The sequence below is a fragment of the Lampris incognitus genome, chromosome 12 (assembly GCF_029633865.1).
Source record: "Lampris incognitus isolate fLamInc1 chromosome 12, fLamInc1.hap2, whole genome shotgun sequence".
Taxonomy (NCBI): domain Eukaryota; kingdom Metazoa; phylum Chordata; class Actinopteri; order Lampriformes; family Lampridae; genus Lampris; species Lampris incognitus.
The window spans coordinates 1772979-1785753 of NC_079222.1; the positions used below are offsets into that span (position 1 = coordinate 1772979).

The 12775-nt window shown below is 41.7% G+C and overlaps 1 protein-coding gene across 1 annotated transcript in view; it reads left to right on the forward strand.

Moving 5' to 3' along the window:
- Positions 1-9817, forward strand: part of prpf4 (PRP4 pre-mRNA processing factor 4 homolog (yeast)) — a 59371-nt gene extending 49554 nt beyond the window's left edge. The window contains exons 13-15 of the mRNA XM_056290679.1: positions 102-220; positions 7431-7537; positions 9509-9817. Coding sequence (XP_056146654.1) covers positions 102-220; positions 7431-7537; positions 9509-9595 — 313 coding nt within the window. The 3' untranslated portion in view covers positions 9596-9817. The remainder of the gene's footprint in view (positions 1-101; positions 221-7430; positions 7538-9508) is intronic.
- The last annotated feature ends 2958 nt before the right edge of the window (positions 9818-12775 follow it).

Here is a 12775-nt window from a genome sequence, read left to right on the forward strand (position 1 = left end):
CACAAACAACCAGGTTTCCAGCACCATACAAAATACAAAGCAAGTACTGTTTGTAATGGAGTACACTTCTCATTCTCCTCCTTCTCCTCCTTCCCTGTTAGCTACCATGCAGCGACAGGAAGTGGCGACAACACCTGCAAGGTGTGGGACCTCCGACACAGGAAGTGCATCTACACGATCCCTGCTCACCGCAATCTGCTGAGCTCCGTCCGCTTCCAGCGTATGTAATGAGCCATGCTGATAGCATAGTAGTAGTAGTAGTAGTAGTAGTAGTAGTAGTGCACTCAACTCAAGCAGCGTATGTAATGAGCCATATCAGTAGCGTAGTAATAGTGTACTCAACTCAAGCAGCAAATCTAACTTGTGTTTTTTGTGTGAGTATGAGACTCCTGTGGGGCCATCATTAATACAGAGCTAGCTCTGCTGAACCTCAAGTCCACTTTGCTGAACATCTAGTCCACTTTGCTGAATATCTAGTCCGCTTTGCTGAACATCTAGTCCACTTTGCTGAACATCTAGTCCACTTTGCTGAACATCTAATCCGCTGCCAACAAGTTCTTTGTAGGTAGTGTTAGTTCAGAGTTAGTGCTCTTACTTCTACATAAACATGTGATTTTAGGCTCTTAACTGAAACGTGGCTCGATAACAGCAGCACTGAAACAAGTCTCATCAAATCTGCCCTCCATGTTTTAATTTGATTAATGAATCTCAGCCAGACAGGAAAGGTGGTGGTGTAGCTTGTGTATTTAAGTGTAGTTAAGTACTGTACAGTTTAGCTTGTGTGTTTAAAGACTCACACCAGTGCAGAGATCATACCGTGACTTAATTTCTTGTGAATACCTTGGCAATGTGCTAAGAGGTACACCACAAATTCTGCTGTCAGCCATTTACAGAGCTCCAAAATACGCTGAAAGTTTTGTTGATGATTTTACTGAACTGTTGTCCATTGTCTCCTGTCTTCGACTGTTTAGTCAGAACTGGTGATTTAAATATTCACTTAGACAGTCCCAAGGACAATACTGCTGAAGAATCCATTGGCTTATTTAAAACATTGGGTCTGTTACAGCATGTGAAAAGGTACTGCCCTCAAGTACAACCCTGTATGAGAAATTACAGAATGGTACACACTTTTGCTTTAGAAAAACACTATGGCTACTTTGAACCCAGCAGTTAGCCAGATTCCCCTCGGGGATTAATGGGTTGTTCTGATTCTCAGTGAAAACATCTCTTTAAGCAGTCCAGTGTCATGTAAGGAAGGATCTCAGTATTTCTGCCATAGTTGTGCAGGACTTATTGCTGACCTTTTCTGTATTTCATTTGTTATGCCATTTTTTTGCTGATGTTCACACTCAAAAAGGTATACAAGTAGTACATTAGTGCTTAATTTATGGACTCTGTCTGTTACCAAGCACAGACATCTGACTTGTTTATGTCCTCCTCAGCAAAACGTCATTGATGTGATTGCATCAGTAGCAAACTCCTTATCTGGATGTCATGGTAGTACTAGTAGTAGTAGTAGTAGAAGTGATAGCAGTAGTTATAGCACTAGTAATTGCAGTAGTAATAGTTGTGGTAGTGTGTTTGTAGTAGCCGCAGCAGTACAAGTATAATAATTGTAATACAAGTAGCATTTGTAACAAGGAAAGTTCTGGTTAATTATGAGAAGTTGTAATTGTAGTAGTAATGGTTGTAGTAGTAGAAGTAATGTTTGTAGAAGTCGCAGTAGTAAGGTTTGTAGTATTAGCAGTAGCAATACAAATTTATTAGTACTCAGAATTACAGCACTACTTTAGGAGTACAACCATTTTAGTAGTTGTAGTAGTAGTAATACTCAAGTAAATATTATTTGTATAGCCCAATATCACAAAATACAAATTTGCCTCAGGGGACATTACAGCAACACAACATCCTGTCCGTACACCCTCACATCGGGTAAGGAACAACTCCCTAAAAAAAAAAAGAAAACCCAAGATGCACAACATGCAATGATGTGTTTACACAATTTACACAATACAGCATTGAAAGAGGATAACGCAATTATAATGCAATTATAAAATACATGAAGAATATGATGAGGAGGATGCCAAGCAGTGTCCAGACGCCACCAGAAAACCCTAGGACCCAAGCCATGTGACCACCATCACCATGTAGACAAAGAAAAGAAAAGGAAAGAAAAACACAATAGTCACATGTCTGATTGAGAGAAGAATAAAACATTGAAACAGGAAAGCAAAATTGTATGTATTTATAAAATATATAAAGAGAAAATGTGATGAGGGGTATGCCAAACTGTCCAGGTGGTGACCATTGTCACCATGAAAACCTGCGAGCAGGACAGACTGCACGTGTACACAACGGAAACTCACATCACACCATACACACACACAGAAGAAGAGAAAGGAGACGACATCATTCAGAGAGAGAGAGAAAAGACATGTGAGAGCAGAGAACAGATACAGTAGTCAATAATCTATACTCTATAATCTTTATCATCTATACTCTATAATCTCGTCGACAGAACAGTGGTTCGTAAATTCATTGAGACAGAAACCGACCTGCCATGCAGTACAGATTGTGAAGCACTCAATTTAAAGGCAACTAATTGTAGGCTAAGTCGAAAAGATGAGTTTTAAATTTGGATTTAAAGGACTCAACAGACTCTGATTGTCTGATGGCAGCAGGCAGGTTATTCCACAGGAACGGCATGATATGAAAAGGCCCTGCCACCAGCTGACTTCTTTTTAACATTAGGGTACACACAGGAGCCCTGTATTTTGAGAGTAAAGTGCTTGAGATGGAATGTACGGTTTAAGGAGATCAGACAGGTAAGATGGGGCAAGCCCATTTAGGAATTTATAAGTCAGCAGAAGCACCTTGTATTCTGATCTAACATGGATAGGAAGCCAATGAAGGGAGGCAAGAATCGGTGTAATATGGACAAATTTTCTGTTTTTAGTTAAGATTCTAGCAGCAGCATTCTAAACCAATTGAAGACTTTTAGTACTACAATGTGGCAGACCTGAAAACAACATTACAGTAATCAAGTCTGCATGAAATCAATTGGTGTATTAGAGTTTCTGCATCAGCCGTGGACAGGAAAGACTGAATTTTAGCTATGTTACGTAAGTGAAAAAAGGCAGTCTTGGTGATTTGTTTAATGTGCTTATCAAAGGAAAGGTTGGAATCAAACGCAACGCCAATATTTTTGGCTGCCACACTTGGTGAAATAACAGTTGTCAATTGTTAACTTGGTCAAATTGGTGTCTGTGTCTAGCAGGGCCAATGACCAGCATCTAAGTTTTATCCAAATTTAAAACCAGAAAATTTGGTGACATCAGATTTTTCACAGTAGCCAAGCAAGCCTCTAAGTTAGTCATTTTAGTATGATCATCAGCCCTTATAGGCACATACAGCTGAGTATCATCAGCATAACAATGTAAATTTATTCCATTACTGCGTATAATTTGGCCCAAGAGGTGAAATATAAAGAGAGAAATGTAGAGGGCCAAGAACTGAGCCCCAAGGTACACCATATTTAACGTCAGAAAATTTTGATGTAACATAGCAGACACAATGTGTTCTTATAGATAAGCCAAGAGAGAGCTAAGCCAGAGACACCAAAATTACAATTAATTTTGTCTAATAGTATACAGTGATCAATGGTTTCAAAGGCTCCACTGAGGTCCAGGTGAAGAAGCACAGAAGTGGAATCAGAGTCCATAGCTAGTAAAAGATCGTTCATCACTCTGGTCGGAGCAGTTTCAGTGGAGTGGCAGGCACTAAAAGCCGATTGATAAGGTTCATATAGATGGTTTTCTTCTATATGGGTCAAAAGTTGTTGATACACAACTCTCTCTAGTACTTTAGAGAAGAATGGAAGATTAGAGACTGGCCGATAGTTATTAAGAGACCCTGGATCAAGGTGTGGTTTTTTAAGTCGAGGTTTAACCACAGCTGTATTAAAACTGCAGGGAACAGTGCCAGTAGTAAGAGATAAATTAACAATGTTTAGCATTGTAGGTCCAAGAAAAGGCCAGAGGTCTTTAAAAAGTTTTGCTGGTAAGGGGTCAAGTAGGCAAGTAGTTGGTTTAGAAGCTGACATGAACTTAGTCAAAGTATCAAGAGAGATAGTCTCAAAAGCTTTAATAACAGGAACTGTCAGTGACCCATTGTGTAGATATGAATTTAGTATGACAGGATCTGCAGGAGTAGATGGAGTTGAAGAACTGATTTTGTTTAAGATCTCCTCAACCTTATTGCAGAAAAAATCTAGAAATTCATGGGCTGCGAATGGTGAGCAGCTAATAGACGGCTGCTTTTTAGTAAGTTTAGATACAGTGTCAAAGAGAATTCTAGGGTTATGTTTATTAATATTGATTAAGTGAGAGAGATACGCTGGTTTTGCAGGAGATAAAGCACGTTTGTATTTCAATAAACACTCGTTAGGTATAAAACTTCCAATTTTGATGTTCGCCATTTACGTTCCAGTCTCCTGCAGGCCTGCTTAAGAGCACGTGTCTCATCATTGAACCAGGGTGTAGGCCTCTTTAGTCGCCTAGCTCTGATAGTGAGGTGCAACTGAATCGAGGAGACTAGAGAGGGCCACATTTAAGTCACTAGTGAAATTTTCAACAGAGTCAGTTACCACAGTGAAAGGAGCCAAGACTTCAGGCAGCTGCTGGCCAAATGCAGCTACAGTGGAGGGACCAATGTGGCGAGTGGCAATTACATCTGTGCTAACATAATGCCAATAATGCTTCAAATTTGATGAGAAAATGATCTGACAGCAGATGTGGTTGGTAAGACATTCAGATCAGAAACAGCTATCCCTTTTGATAAAACCAAACCAAGGGTGTTACCACTGCAATGAGTCGACTCTTGAACAAACTGAGTGAACCCAAAAGTATCAACTAGTGCCAGAAAGGCTTTACTTAGGCCATGGACACGGGTATTTTTGTAAACATATTTTTTTCTATGCGATTAGGCCTTTTGTCCACACTCAAACTTGGTGTGTGACGTCACAGTTTGTGCCGAGATTTTGGCTTGAGACATCAGATGCGCGCCGTTTATTTACACCGTTACCGCGGTTTACGTGAAGCTACATTGATACAATGGCGGACGTGGCCAAAATGGCACGATCCCCTCATCAAAAAACAAATTCTGGAACACGAGGAGGCCATTCCAGTGTTCCTTCCGACCGGAGTCTATTGCCTGCCTATATTTTCCTCGTATTGCCTTCATCTTGGTGGTGATAATGGCCCTGGTTAAATCCTCCTTGCGATGGGGAAAGTCCGTGGTTGGCTCAGCAGGTACTGCTCTAGAAAAAGCTAGGATGTCGGCATACTTGGACTGGCAAGACTCCCAATCTACGTTTTCCTGAGTTTTGCCAACTATATTCGAGTGTAATATTGAGAATTAACTCAACTTCATTGTCAGTCCACACGTATGACTCCTGCCTTCCTCGAGGCACCATGGTAGCAAGCAACATATAGCAGCAGCCAGGTAACATTAGCTCGTTAGCTCGTCCCTGGCTCTCTCTCAATCTTCCGGCAATATCTTTTTTTTCTAGGCTTCTGATTGGCCAACATGGCTTTAGTGTCAGGGTTATATCGCCACCTGTTGGTTTGGCATGCTCTTTGCAGCGTCTGTTGTGTTTTTGCCTTTTCGTTAGGACAGAAAGATTTTCCAAACCCATGCTTGTAGAGACAGGAATATTCTTGCAAACGAAAGAGGGAAAAATACCCGTTTACAAAAATACCTGTGTACGTGTGGATATGGCCCTAGAGGATCAGCAGCCTTATTCAGCTGAATATTGAAATCACCAAGAATTAGAATCTTATCAGAATGAGTAACAAAACCTGAGACAAATTTTCTAAATTCTTCAAGAAATAATAAGAGCCAGGAGGTCGATAGAGTATCACAGTCTGGACTGAGCCGAATCTATTCATGGCTGAGGGACATAGACCCAGAACAAGAGCCTCAAAAGCATCCAGGTAGCGTAGTGGTCTTTTACATTGCCTACCAACATGGGGATCCTGGTTCGAATCGCCGCGTTAACTCCGGCTTGGTCAGGTGTTCCTACAGACATAATTGGCTGGGTCTGCGGGTGGGAAGCCGGATGTGAGTATGTGTCCTGGTCTCTGCACTAGCGCCTCCTCTGGTCGGTCAGGGTGCCTGTTCGGGGGGGGGGGGGGCTGGTGGGAATAGTGTGATCCTCCCACGCGCTACGTCCCCCTGGTAAAACTCCTCACTGTCAGGTGAAAAGAAGCAGCTGGCGACTCCACATGTATCGAAGGAGGCATGCTGTAGTTTGCAGCCCTCCCTGGATCGGCAGAGGGGGTGGAGCAGCGACTGGGAAGGCTTGGAAGAATGGGTTAATTGGCCTGATACAATTGGGGAGAAAAAGGGACGAAACCCCCCCCCCCCAAAAAAAAGATTGGCGTTTAGATTGAAATCTAAATAAATATCAGAGAGACAAGCCATAATATGAGAAAGATTGTGTGTGTCATTACCAGCAAGCGGGACATAAAGCTGGGTGTCGTCCACATAACAGGGAAAATTAGTATTATGAGAATGGATGATCTGACCCAGGGGGAGCATGTAAATGGAAAATAATAATGGACCAAGAATTGACCCCTGGGGGACACCACATGTGAGGGGGTCTGGGGATGAGGGGAATTCTCCCATTATAACAGAGAAAGATCTGTCAGATAGGTAGGGTTGGAACCAGGCAAGCGCTGTATCCTTAATGCCAACATAGTTTTCCAGGCCATTTAAAATGATGTTTTGGTCAACCGTATCAAAAGCGGAACTCAGGTCCAGCAGAATTGAGCAAACACCAGAGTCAGTGGTGAGCAATAAGTCGTTGGTAACTTTAATGAGAGCTGTTTCTGTGCTGTGGTGGGTGCGGAATCGTGATTGAAATTGCTTGAGAATACTACAACTATTCATGTGTGTGATTGGTTGAAGAGCAACAGACTTTTCTAAGATTTTAGATATAAAAAAATAGGTAGATTTGAAATTGATCTAAAATTGCTTAAAACAAGAAGATCAAGAGTAGGCTTCTTCAGGAGAGGTCGGACTATTGCTTGTTTAAAACTAGATGAAAATAAACTGGTACACAGTAAGCAGTTGATAAAGGAGAGAATTTGTAGGTTCAGTGGCAGTAGTAGTAATAACAGCACTAGTTTAGTGGTGATACTAGTAGTAGTAATAGCAGTACTAGTTTAATGGTAATATTTGCTTATTAAGTACTTTTAATAGCAGAAGTATTAGTTGCTGTAAAAGTGTAGTAGTAGTAGTAGGAGGAGTTGTAGTAATAGTAGGACTAATTAAGTGGTGTTAGAACAATTAACGCACCCTAATCTACCCCTCACCTCCCTGTTTCCTGTCTCCTACTTTCTGCTTCCACTATTTTCCTCTTCCTTTAGCCACCAATGGCCACTTCCTGCTGACTGGTGCCTACGACAACACAGCCAAAGTGTGGAGTAACCCCAACTGGTCCCCCCTCAAAACGCTGGCCGGACACGAGGGCAAGGTAATGCTGTAGACTTGAGACTTGAGTAGGACTCAAGTTGCAAAATTCCAAGACATGTTACTCAACTTGGAGGTGACACCTGTGAGACTCTGACTTACTTGCAACTTGACTACTTTGGAACTTGAGACTTGAAAGTGACTATTCCGTTAGCTACCAACATGGAAATTGCCGGTTCGAGTCCCTGTGTTACCTCCGGCTTGGTTGGGCTCCCTACAGACACAATTGGCCGTGTCTGTGGGTGGAAAGCCGGATGTGGGTATGTATCCTGGTCGCTGCAGTAGCGCCTCCTCTGATCGGTTGGGGTGCCTGTTTGGGGGTGGGGGGTGGGGGGGAATCCTCCCATGTGCTATGTCCCCCTGGCGAAACGCCTCACTGTCAGGTGAAAAGAAGTGGCTGGTGACTCCACATGTATTGGAGGAGACGTGTGGTATTATGCAGCCCTCCTCTGATTGGCAGAGGGGGTGGAGCAGTGACCGGGATGGCTCGGAAGAGTGGAGTAATTGGCTGGATACAAATGGGGAGAAAAGGGGGGGGGGCATGTGACTGCGTGAAAACCCCGCAGTCATCAAAATACTGAGGTGCCGAACAGCATCGGCAGCAAAGCAAGTTAGCCCCCTGAAGAAAGCTCTGGCAGAATCTGTTTCCGGCGTAGACACGGAGTGTGACAGCAGCTCCTCATGGTCCAACTCATTTTAACAACTGATGAGAGAAAGAGAGGCTTGAGAGAGAGCGAGAGAGCAGCGGTGAATGGAGAGAGGGAGCAGTGAATAAGAGAAATAAAGCATTATTTTCTGGTTGTTTCCCGGTGGTTACGTTCTACAGTACAAATGAACTGGCACTTCATTGCCTCACCCTGGTGGTCCACTGTGGACCACCAGGGTGAGGCAATGAAGTGATACCTGTTACTGAAACAGAGTTGTATTTATTATTTAGAATGAAAAGAAGAACTTCACCTTGGGACAGTGCTTGTTAGGTGTGGGCCAGTTGAAAGTAGAATTCGGGACAGTTGCGGGACACAGGACAGTAAATAACTTCAGGCCCAGCTTGTCCTCCAGTGCTGCAGGTGTCTCCGCAGTAGGCTCGATGTTTGCAGCTTCAAAACAAGCACAGAAGGCATTGAGCTGATCTGGGATTGAGGTGGTTGGGGTGATTGGTTGAGGTGATTGATTGGGGTGTTTGATTGGGGTAACTGGTTGGGGTGATTGGTTGGGTTATTGATTGGGGTGATGTTGGGGTGTTTGATTGGTGTGATTATTGGAGTGATTGGTTGGGTTGATTTGTTGGGGTGTTTGATTGGGGTGATTGGTTGGGGTGATTATTGGGGTCATTCGTTGGGGTCATTGATTGGGGTACTGCGTTGGGTTATTGGTTGGGTTATTGATTGGGGTGATTGGTTGGGGTGTTTGATTGGTGTGATTATTGGGGTGATTGCTTGGGTTGAGTTGTTGGGGTGTTTGATTGGGGTGATTGGTTGGGGTGATTATTGGGGTCATTGGTTGGGGTCATTGATTGGGGTGATTTATTGCGGCGGTTGATTGGGGTGATTGGTTGGGTTGTTTGATTAGGGTGATTATTGGGGTGATTTGTTGGGGGGATTATTGGGGTGATTTGTTGGGGCGTTTGATTGGGGTGATTGATTGGGGGTGATTATTGGGGTGATTGGTTGGATTGATTGATTGGGGTGATTATTGGGGTGATTGATTGGGGTTTCTGTAAAGAGGGGGTGGGTGCAGGGCCTACCCATTATACATGACTATAATTATCTTAATCAAATTATCTTAATCGTTATATATAATCAACTTGAGACTTGACATTAGACTAGTGACAAAGAGTAGTGATAAAAGACTAAGAAGAGCCCTGGCTACTACTAATGGTAGTTCTTCTAATAGTAGTAGTAGTAGTAGTAGTAGTAGTACTTGTAGTAGTCGTTGTAGTAGTCTTCCAACTCAAACTTGATTGGTTGCTCAACAGGTGATGGGTGTAGATATATCCCCCGATGGGCGGCTGATTGCCACGGCGTCCTACGACCGCACCTTCAAGCTCTGGGTGTCCGAGTAACCATAGAGACCAGGGGGAGGAGTCAGCTGAGAGACCGGGCGACACTCCTGGTTGGAGGGACAACAGTCCTCAGTCGTCCCATGAGAAAGCAGAATGGCTGACATGTCACTGTTTTTGTGTTGCGATCATTTTTATGAATCGGTCACCACAGGGGTGTGTGTGTCTGTGTGTGTGTGTCTGCGTGTGTGTCTGTGTGTGTCTGTCTGCGTGTGTGTCTGTGTGTGTCTGTGGTGGGACTTTATCTGGCGGGATTCGTGGCTCCGTATGAAATAAAGCATCAGTTGAATCCGAAACCTCTTGTCCGTCTCCGGGTCGTTTCTTTATTTTGGACGAGTTCAGATGACTGGTGACACAATGTGTCCATCTCTGCTGTCGTTTGTGTTGAAGTAGTTTTTGTGATTGTTGGAATGTGAAATAAGACGACAAGATGTGTAATACTATATTCATTAAATATGAGTGTCTTTAGACAAGCTCACTAAGCCAGGTAAGATGTGTAATAGTATATAACATCAAGCCAGGTAAGATGTGTAATAGTATATAACATTAATCCAGGTAAGATGTGTAATAATATATAACATTAATCCAGGTAAGATGTGTAATAGTATATTCATTAAATATGAGTGTCTTTAGACAAGCTCACTAAGCCAGGTAAGATGTGTAATAGTATATAACATTAATCCAGGTAAGATGTGTAATAGTATATAACATTAATCCAGGTAAGATATGTAATAGTATATAACATTAATCCAGGTAAGATGTGTAATAGTATATAACATTAATCCAGGTAAGATGTGTAATAGTATATAACATTAATCCAGGTAAGATGTGTAAAAGTATATAACATTAATCCAGGTAAGATGTGTAATAGTATATTCATTAAATATGAGTGTCTTTAGACAAGCTCACTAAGCCAGGTAAGATGTGTAATAGTATATAACATTAATCCAGGTAAGATGTGTAATAGTATATAACATTAATCCAGGTAAGATATGTAATAGTATATAACATTAATCCAGGTAAGATGTGTAATAGTATATAACATTAATCCAGGTAAGATGTGTAATAGTATATAACATTAATCCAGGTAAGATGTGTAATAGTATATAACATCAATCCAGGTAAGATGTGTAATAGTATATAACATTAATCCAGGTGAGATGTGTAATAGTATATAACATCAATCCAGGTAAGATGTGTAATAGTATATAACAATCCAGGTAAGATGTGTAATAGTATATAACATCAAGCCAGGTAAGATATGTAATAGTATATAACATCAAGCCAGGTGAGATGTGTAATAGTGTATAACAATTAAGCCAGGTAAAATGTGTAATAGTATATAACATTAATCCAGGTAAGATGTGTAATAGTATATAACATTAATCCAGGTAAGATGTGTAATAGTATATAACATTAATCCAGGTAAGATGTGTAATAGTATATAACATCAAGCCAGGTAAGATATGTAATAGTGTATAACATCAAGCCAGGTAAGATGTGTAATAGTATATAACATCAATCCAGGTAAGATGTGTAATAGTATATAACATCAAGCCAGGTGAGATGTGTATTAGTATATAACATTAATCCAGGTAAGATGTGTAATAGTATATAACATTAATCCAGGTAAGATGTGTAATAGTATATAACATTAATCCAGGTAAGATGTGTAATAGTATATAACATTAATCCAGGTAAGATGTGTAATAGTATATAACATTAATCCAGGTAAGATGTGTAATAGTATATAACATCAAGCCAGGTAAGATATGTAATAGTATATAACATTAAGCCAGGTAAGATGTGTAATAGTATATAACATCAAGCCAGGTAAGATGTGTAATAGTATATAACATCAAGCCAGGTGAGATGTGTAATAGTATATAACATTAATCCAGGTAAGATGTGTAATAGTATGTAACATTAATCCAGGTAAGATGTGTAATAGTATATAGCATTAATCCAGGTAAGATGTGTAATAGTATATAACATTAATCCAGGTAAGATATGTAATAGTATATAACATTAATCCAGGTAAGATGTGTAATAGTATATAACATTAATCCAGGTGAGATGTGTAATAGTATATAACATTAATCCAGGTAAGATGTGTAATAGTATATAACATCAAACCAGGTAAGATGTATAATAGTATATTGTTAGGGTTTGTGGAAGACCCCAAGCGCACAACACCAGGCAGAGATGGGGTTAGCCGAAAACTGGCCTACTTTATTCCTTACGCGTACAAATGGTCAAACACAGGAAGGCAATGAGCGACAAGGAAAAACGGAAAGTCCAAGGGGGAAAAACTCGCGGGTAATCCAAACGGGAACACGGCAGGATACTTCCACGGGGAAACTTTGCAAGGGAAAACATGAACCAGGGGCTGGGATGAGTTCGGAGAGAAAAGGACCGTGATAGGAGAGTGGCCGCTACTGCGGGGAGGTTACAAGACGAACTGACAACGGGCTAGTGGGAGGCCACCAAACTCAAGCCCGGCCCTGACGAGCTGATTGGCTGCCGGCGCGGGGTGGGCGGGCCACGGCGCTGGGTGGGCGGGCCACGGCGCGGGGTGGGCGAGCCATAACAGTTACCACTCGCCATATTGGTCCCTCCACTGTAGCCTCGTTTGGCCAGCAGCTGCCTGAAGTCTTGGCTCCTTCCACTGTGGTAACTGACACTGTTGAAAATGTCACTAGTGACTTAAATGTGGCCCTCTCTAGTCTCCTGGATTCAGTTGCACCTCTCACTACCAGAGCTAGGGGACTAAAGAGGCCTACACCCTGGTTTAACGATGAGACACCTGCTCTTAAGTGGACCTGCAGGAGACTGGAACGTAAATGGTGAAAATCTAAATTGGAAGTGTTTTAACTATCTTGGCACGAGTGTTTATTGAAATACAAGCGTGCTTTATTTACCGCAAAAACATCGTATCTCTCTCACTTAATAAATATTAATAAACATAACCCCAGATTTCTCTTTGACACTGTATCTAAACTTACTAAAAAGCAGCCGTCTATTAGCTGCTCACCATTCGCAGCCCATGAATTTCTAGATTTTTTCTGCAATAAAGTTGAGGAGATCTTAAACAAAATCAGTTCTTCAACTCCATCTACTCCTGCAGATCCTGTCATACTAAATTCATATCTACACAATGAGTCACTGTCAGTTCCAGTTATT